The sequence below is a fragment of the Bos javanicus genome, chromosome 10 (assembly GCF_032452875.1).
Source record: "Bos javanicus breed banteng chromosome 10, ARS-OSU_banteng_1.0, whole genome shotgun sequence".
Classification (NCBI taxonomy): Eukaryota; Metazoa; Chordata; class Mammalia; order Artiodactyla; family Bovidae; genus Bos; species Bos javanicus.
Genome location: NC_083877.1, coordinates 102,648,879 through 102,657,847, shown reverse-complemented (window position 1 = coordinate 102,657,847; position 8,969 = coordinate 102,648,879). Strand labels below are relative to the sequence as shown.

General features: G+C 46.4%; 1 protein-coding gene across 1 annotated transcript; it reads right to left on the bottom strand.

The window, feature by feature from the left end:
- Nucleotides 1-1,259: 1,259 nt before the first annotated feature.
- Nucleotides 1,260-7,490, bottom strand: LOC133255119 (beta-2-microglobulin). Its single transcript, XM_061429723.1, has 4 exons — nucleotides 7,382-7,490; nucleotides 3,325-3,600; nucleotides 2,772-2,799; nucleotides 1,260-1,769 (listed from the first exon to the last, which is right to left on the bottom strand). The coding sequence occupies exons 1-3, from the start codon at nucleotides 7,446-7,448 to the stop codon at nucleotides 2,786-2,788; spliced, it is 357 nt and encodes a 118-aa protein (XP_061285707.1). The 5' UTR covers nucleotides 7,449-7,490; the 3' UTR covers nucleotides 1,260-1,769; nucleotides 2,772-2,785.
- Between the last annotated feature and the right edge of the window lie 1,479 nt (nucleotides 7,491-8,969).

The window sequence follows — 8,969 nt, the reverse complement described above, 5'->3', positions numbered from 1 at the left end:
AAGAAAAAAATGGACTTTAAGGCTGATTACACCCAGCTCCCAGCTGGTCCAGCCTCTGGCCGATCTCCAAAATTCCTTGCCCCAGCCACTTAAGAGAAAACTACTCTGAACAACCTTGGAGAACAGGCCCCTTAAGGGACAGGAGCTTTCCACGTATATGCCTATATATACTTACTTTTTTCTTGGGTTAGGGCAGCAGCTCACTAATCTGACTGCTGCCCCTTCTTGCCTCCTTAAAGGTGATCTGTTCCTGTAAAGTGCCGGTCTCATTCTTTTTCCAAACCCTGCCTTCTCTAACTCCCTTACCCTACAATTCTAACGTGCATCCAGGGTGCACGTTTCATCCTTGCACCACCGTTTGGCGTTATCCACACCTGTCACACCTCTATACATCTCACCACTTTACCTCCTTAACTCAGGCCCCATTTAACTGGAAGAACCACCACCCAGGAAAACTCAGCACAAGCAAATGGCTCCCTAACACTTACCTAAAGTTTGTGTTTTTGCATATTGAAAGTTAGTCAGTCAGAAAGATAGATAAATATTAGAGAAAGGGAACCCTGGTACATAGTTGATGAGAATGTAAATTAGCAATCACTATGGAAAACAATATAGGAGTTCCTTAAGAAATAAATCAGAACTACTGTACAATCTACCAGAAGTTTTTTATTCCCTGAACACATTCTCCTATCACCTAGTTCTTTGGACATAACTATGCTATACTGCTTATCAGGAAGTATTTTAACTATTTAAGTGCATGTCTCCACCTCCACTAAGGCAATTTGAGAGCAGTATTGAGTTTTATTCACCTTGTCAGAACCTAGCACTAACTCAAATTCACCATCAAGTTTTTAAAAATGTACAAACCTGATCATCAAGTATAAACTATGCCTCATTTATGCCTTATGAGGTTTTTAAGTCTAGTATTTTTCACTGGGATATATCGCTTACTAAAAAATCCTCCAGATACTTCTGCTCCCTCTGAGAGTCTGCACATTCCTCATTCCTTAGCCCAGGGAACAGAATTCTGGTTAAAAGACAGAAGCGAGATCTCCCAGCAGACCACAGACCCTTTACTTATTTAACTTCTTAGGGAGGTTGTTCCTCATTTGTAAAATGCAAATTGTTGATGCTCCTTTCACTGTGAGCAAAACCCTACACATCAAGAGTTTACATTCTTCTCCAAATGATATCTGAAGACCACTTCCCTGTTTGAACGAAGGCATTAGAAGAGGAGTTAAAAATAAGTACTATACACATCAAGTTTTACCACATTTTAATTAGTAAAACAAAATAAAATGAAAATAGGCTTAGCCATGTCTCAACAGAACTAAATATAATTTTATATGAAAAAATGCCATCCACCATAACATATTTCCAATAATTCTGACAAATATCTGTCACAACATTTTGCAAAATTCTAAGGAAAATTACAAATTGGAGATTTACTCTAAACATGCATAGCTATCTGACTACAATTTGTGCGCAAAACACCCTGAAGACTTTACTTGACCAAGATGTTGATGTTGGACGTCAGAGTTCTTCCCTCCACACCTCTAAGATGCCAGCATAGCACCTCCACTGCAGCTTACTGCCAACACAGACCACACTACAGGGAAACCAGGCACAAAGAGAATTAAAAGAAGATGTTTGTGGTAACATCAATACAATTTCTTATTTATGTGCACAAAGCATAAAAGTCTATCAGTATTAAAAAGCAAGAAAACAGAATTTGGAATTAGTCCAACCCAAATGAGGCATCTTCAAACCTGGGGAAAAAAAAGAAAAAAAGGGTTATTATCAAATACATTTATTTTATTTAGATAACAGATGGCACCACCAAACTTATCTAACTTGTGCTGTATATAAATCATTCTTGGTAACAGTAGTAGCTGCAGGTGATTTTCCAAATAAATTAAAAGAGCATAACCTACTAGTTTATCCCACTGGTTCACTAACAACATTAAAGAAAAGGATACTGGTGTTAGATTCACATCCTAACCACACCACTTAGTAACTGTGTGACACTGGGCAGGTCAGCCAAACTCTCTGATGCTCTTGCAAATTAACCTCCCTGTCCTACAGTGCAATAGGAAATTTGAATAGGTTTTCCATGCCAAGATACACTGAGTAATAAAATTTCCCAGAAAAGCTGGATTATCTGCCTCTGGCCTCCACCTGAAGTGGCAGAGAAGTCCAATCCCTCCCTGTTTCATGCTGCTAGAGTTAGGTGCTAGAGCTGCAATACATCTGTTACAGTGTCTTTACATTGAGTTACAACAATCTTGTTTCCACCTCTCTCCTCTATTGGACTGGGAGCTTCAAGACCCAACTACAGTGCCCAGACACTTAGGAATGGTGTCTGTGCAGAACCATGTCACTCTTCTCTTCAGGCTATCTAGCAAAGAGCTGCCACGCAAAGGGAGGGACAGTTCACCTTTGAAGGCCCAGAGATGCCCAACATGGAAATGGCAGGAGAGCAAACACTTGCAGGTGCTGTGGGTAACAGCTGCCTCTGCCTGTAACCCCACACCTGCAGCTCCTCTGTCCTCCCTTTAGAGCGTTAGTGATGCTGGGAAAGCCACACCCAGGACTACAGCCTTCCTCATCTCCCCTGCTCCCAGGGGCAGGGAATGCGACCCCATGGGATTCTTCTCTGCCTGCTGAATTGTTACCCTGATTAATGTCTTCCAGACTGTGAGGCTTATCATATTAGAGCTGTCTGTAATGGTCCCCAGGATACTGATATTACAATAAGGTTAGAAACCCACCTCGATGGTGCTGCTTACAGGTCTCGATCTATGGAAAAGAAAACGGAGAAAGGAAACAGTTAAGTTTGACTTCAGAAATACTGCGTACTACAGAAGTCTAAAATTGTTATAAACAAAGATGGCAGAAGAGCCTGTGAAGAAAAACCTAGACCTTTCCTACCAGCCTGAGATCCCAAGCCATCCAGAGAACTGGAGGATGCCAGGGTTGGAGGGCCCTACCATAGCAGGGCTTGCACACAAGCCCCGTGCCTTCCGGAGACCCTCCTTGGTCCTGGGTGTGCCCGAGGCTGTCAGGAGAGCCAAGGAGGCCACAGGGAAGAAGCCTTGGGAGTGCCTGTGCACGTGCTACTGCTCCCCGCTCTCACTGCAGGGAAGCCACTGTTCTCAGCGACCACACTGTGCCCAGCTCTCTCAGAGGGTGCCACTACGCAGAGGTTTAATAACATTCCCTGATAATCCCAGTATGCAGATGTTTTTATATCAAAGCAGCTATATGCCGCAGCTGTGCTCAGATACAACTGTCAGTGGTTAACCAAAGAACTTGAAAACTTACCCCACTTAACTATCCGGGGTTGTTCCAAAGTAACGTGTTTCACTCGGCAGCTGTACTGATCCTTGCTGTTGGGAGTGAACTCAGCGTGGGACAGCAGGTAGAAAGACCAGTCCTTGCTGAAAGACAGGTCTGACTGCTCCGATTTAATCTTCTCCCCATTCTTCAGCAAATCGATTTCAATCTGGGGTGGATGGAACCCATACACATAGCAGTTCAGGTAATTTGGCTTTCCATCTTCTGGTGGGTGTCTTGAGTACACTTGAATCTTTGGAGGACCTGAGGAGCAGCAGGGAAAGACAGATGAAATTGCAGAGTATTCCACTTGGGGCTACCTCGGTCTAAAGCTACATCAGGCACCAAATGTTTATATTGGATCCCCCATTTCTCCCAATTCCACCTTCCCTCGGGCCAAATGACCTTCCATTTTTGCAAAAGGCCACCTCCAGTTTGTGGGATACACCACGACTTAGTATCTTTCCAACATAATTCCCCTGCACATGTCTTCCAGGCTTTTTCTAGCAGATTTCTAGTAACATCTTTTTCTGTCAATGGACATTGTGCTGTATCTTTTAAGACTTGTGTGTGGAGGCTCTCAAGAAGGCTTCATGGCTCCTCAGCACACAGAATCTATATCACTCAAGAGTCTACATGATTTGGCCCCAGTCTACTGATCGAGCTTCATTTCTCACGTCACACACCCTCCAGAGTGGCCACATCAAAACACTCCCTGATTATACCCTGTTTCAGCCCCGTCAACTATTTGCCTCACATTGACTTCTTTCTTCCTGGTCTCTTGTCTAGATGCACACCCACCAGACTTCTCAATAGGTGCCTAGCACAGAGCCCTGCACAGCGCAGCTGCTTGGTAAATGGCAGGTGTAACTACTGTTACCTGCTTGCTCAGGTTCCTAACAGAGTCAACCCAAAGTATATTTCTACAGAACACAACCTGTTCATCATGTCTAGAGTGTATATGACAAATCTCTATCTGAATGTGCACCTGATTTCAGGAGCCAGACAACAAAGAAACAAAAGTGAAGCACCTACAGGGGCTGGAAAACACCTCAGACGAGTGGGTTGGGCTGGGTAAGAACAACAGGGAAGAGGGAGGACTGTGGCAAACGGGAAACATCATACTCTCCATTAGGACCAAGTGGAGTCATGCATGTGACAGTGGAATCTGCATTTTTAATGAGCATGGTCAAGTGACTTCCATACTCTGCCAGGTTGAGAATATTACATATTGCTACAGGACAGGTGGATTCCAAAATGAGATGCATGTTTAGACCCTCCATGAGAATGTGGAAGAAAATATTATAAGCTATATATATTTTTCTAAGTGAATTGTTAATGCTACTAAATTTACAGACTGATATAAATATATGTATATAATCCAAATACAAATACACTCAGGGGACATGATTACAAAGGTCAGTTCATCCTCTATGTCCAGGAGGTACAGAGAAGGAGGAGTCCAGGCCACTGTGACTGGATATATCTCTGTAGAATCATCCAATCATCAAAGAAAAGATCCCTAGTCCCACTAAGAGCTGGACTGGAAATACTATGAACCCCTGGTATTTTCCCATCGTTCAAAGTGAAGATAAATCAGAACCTCTTTACATTTGAGCTTCTAATAAGTAACAGTTAAGTTGCTCAGTCATGTCCGACTCCTTGCAACCCCATGGATTATAGAGTCCACGGAATTCTCCAGGCCAGAATACTGGAGTGGGTAGCCTTTCTCTTTTCCAGGGGATCTTTCCAACCCAGGGATCGAACCCAGGTCTCCCGCATTGCAGGCGGATCTAATAACTAGACCATAATACATACTACAGTATTGAGAGCACAGGTTCATCCCACCTGGAATCCTCCCTTAGAGGGAGCTAGGCAGGTTTGTGCAGGGGGCGGGTTTGCAAGGGTATCACAATAGTAATTTCCGAAAGTAGGAGGTATATCCAACAGGTCTGGGTTTGAATCTGGCTTCAGCCACTTACTGCTTCTGCATTTTGGGGAGAGTTATTTTAGCTTCTGTAGTTTAACTGAAAACTTAATTTACACCCAGACTGAAATAAAACCTACACAGGGAAAGAGCTGAAAATAGACACCACCACCCCCCACCCCCCGCAAAGCGAATCACACTTACATGTTTTTTGTATGTCTTCTAGAAATCCCCCGTGTATTTTCCAAGCATATATTCTCTTGGAAATTTTCTAATGAACATACTTTTTAGTGTCTGCTTGTTATTTTTTGAAAGAATTCTATAGCCACAACAAAATAGCAGTAATAGTGATAATACAGATATCATGTGTTTTTTTGGCAAATAAATTTTAAATTCCATTTTCACATGAAAGAGAAATCCGAGCTTCAGTGTACTTAGAAGGTGTCTAAACACAGTGTCCCTGACAACCTGGGTAAGTGTGTTGATTATTCAGCCCTAGTTTTACAACCTTTCTGACTGATAAACCTTCACTTACTCAAAACTGAAAGTAGAGACACACTTCATATTGGAAAGAACCAGGCAAGGAGCCAAAGGAGGAAGCCCTTTGTGAACAAAGGCCACAGCCCATACCCACCCAGCTTGCTCCCTAGAATCTCACCCCAGAAGATTGTGAAAAAAGCACCTGTGACTACCCTAGGGGCGCACCACCCGGCCAAGGCTCTGATCAGGTTCTACTGTCTGCCACTGATCCCCTGCGGGGTTAACTTATTTCAACTTTTCAGCCTCCATTTCCTCATTTCTGACATCCTGATGATAGGCTCTCCAGGCTGGTCATACTTTCCTTCCTTTATGACCAACGTACACAGCATATTAAAAAGCAGAGACATTACTTTGTCAACAAAGGTCCGTCTAAGTCAAGGCCATGGTTTTTTCAGTAGTCATGTATGGATGTGAGAGTTGGACCATAAAGAAAGCTGAGCGCCAAAGAATTGATGGTTTTGACTTGTAGTGTTGGAGAAGGCCCTTGAGAGTCCCTTGGACTGCAAGGACATCCAACCAGTCCATTCTAAAGGAGATCAGTCCTGGGTGTTCATTGGTAGGACTGATGTTGAAGCTAAACTCCAATACTTTGGCCACCTGATGGGAAGAGCTGACTCATTTGAAAAGACCATGCTGCTGGGAAAGATAGAGCGCGAGAGGAGAAGGGGACGACAGAGGATGAGATGCTTTGATGGCATCACAGACTCAAGGGTTAGGGTTAGCGTAGACTCCGGGAGTTGGTGAGTTGGTGATGGACAGGGAGGCCTGGCTTGCTGCGGTTCATGTGATCGCAAAAAGTGGGACACGAACTGAGTGACTGAACTTAACTGAACTGATGATAGGCACCGTATTTACATCGCAGACCCCTTTCACAATTAAATGACGCAGCACAGAGCGCGGGACAGACAGCTGTCAACGGGGACCTCTATGATTATTATTAAAAGCGAAGTGTAAGGAGAACAAGAGAATTAACGACGAGAATCAAGGCATTCCACGAAAGTCGCCAGAAAATTCCTCATTCTGGTTTGGTCCCTTATTTGGGGAAAAGTACAGAGGGGCAGGTGAACCTGCCCGGCTCCTGCTGGAAGCTCCAGGCCCTCAGGATGCCAGCTGGCCGACATACGCTGGCGGCGACTCCCCCAAAGCCCACGCGTTGTCTCCACCCGTTCGCAGCCCGCAACCCTGCCCTCTGGGACCCGCCAGCCCGCCCCCCACTCCAGAGATGCGCGGGGGCAGCCAGAGCCCCGCGAACCAGCGGAAGAGAATCCCTCCCCCACCTCGCCCGCCCTGAACCACATCCGCACCCAGGAACTCCGTCCCGACCCACGCGGTACCGTCCGGGCGAGCCAGGGGCTCCCTCCCCACATCCCGGGGAAGCTGGCGACCTGGGGTCGCACCCGCTCCCCACTCCCCGCCGCTTCCACCGCCCGAGACGAAGCCGGGTGCTCCTCCACCGAGCTGGGAAGGAAAACTTGGGAGCGGGACCGGGGTAGACAGAGTTAGTGCCCAGGGTGCCAAGTGGGTGTGATCGGGACAGGACGGGCTGGCGGAAGAGGGGAGAGAGGAGAGGACACTCACGCTGGATGGCGTCCAGTCCAGACAGCGACAGCAGCCCGAGAAGGACCAAGGCCACGAAGCGAGCCATCCTTGCAGCAGCTGCGCGGTGGCGGAGTGAGCGGCTGGGTTCGGCGCTCGCCTTTATAGTCCGCACTCAGGCAGCCAATCGGAAGCCTGCCCGCCGGGCCGTCACAAGTCTCCGAGCGAACTAGGCCCGGGCAGGTTAGAAACAGGCTTCCCCGTTTTCAGTTTCATTTTCTAGTAAGTCTCATGATGCTTAGGAAGGCAGGGTTGGGCTCGGTGCATTCGCTGCCTGTACTTCAGCGCCCTCTTATCTGGGGTGCGCGCCCAAGCTTGCGGCGCACACCGCTCACCCTAGAACTTCAGTGTGGACGAACCCTCGCTTTTCGGAACAGCACCGGAAAGGCTAAGGGACTTGCTTACCATGCATGCCACAGCCAGTTAGGAGCCTAGCACCTGGTTTTCAGTTGGGAAAACTGAAGCCTAGAACTGTTAAGGGTAAGGACAGAGACTGAACGGTACTGGGCAGAATCAGAACTCGGTTCGCAATTCCAGCCCAGAAATACGTTGCAAGTCTTCTGGATTCTCTGGGCAGGAAACGTTTCCAGGAACCTCGAGGCCTCATGGAGCCAGCTCAGAGAACCATCTGGTATGAAGGAGGACTTTCTTGCTTCCTGAATATGTTCCAAAAAGGAAAGGCATTTCGGAACGTCTGTGCCAAGAAACTCTGGTCCGTATCTTGCCGTTGTAATTTAAGTAATTGATGGTTTGTGGAGAAATGACCACTGAGGGTAAAAACTCGTATAAAAGCAGTAACTGCTTAGAGCATCAGAGTATCTACCGCCTCGAGGGACGTTACTCCCTGCGAATTAGCACACTAGAATGGTGGTTGGCACGGACTAGGTACTTGATGAACTGAATGAATGAGTGTACAGATGAGTGGCTGGTGAAACTCACGAAGGAAGGGACGGCTGAACATATGAGGGAATACGTGAATAAACCCTAGGATGTAGGAATTACCCCGTTACATTTTCAGGGATAGGAAAACAAAGGCTGAGGTTACAGACTGGCCTGATGCTAATGTCATTTGCGCTTGAGACACTTGGAAGATAGAGGACTGGACAATTTTAGTATGAATTTGGGTTGCATCTTCTGTGGGCTCACACAAAGAAGTTAGACCTATAGATTCTAAGAGGGTGTCAGTGTTACAAAGACTCGTTAAGAAAACCCACTCTCCGTAGATAACATAAAAAGGAGCTGACGTTACCTGGTGGCTGAGTCCAAGGATCATTTCTGGAGTGGAATACCGGGAAGAGGAAGTGAACCTGGGGGCGGAGAGTGACAGAGGTCTTGGAAATCACCCTGGTGTGCAGCTGAAGGGAGTTGGGTGGTGCTTCCCCAGAGAGCCCAAGAAATGTCATCTGGATTCCTTTCCCCTAGTTTCAGACCTTTCAGTAATCCCTGTTGTGGAGCTTGTGTCTACACTGAAGAAAGCAGGTTACTCTCCACAGACCTAATGAACGGGAATGTGCACAGAGAGAGCCCCAGGGAGCACATACTGGGTGTTCTGTGATCCTAAGAGTCTACT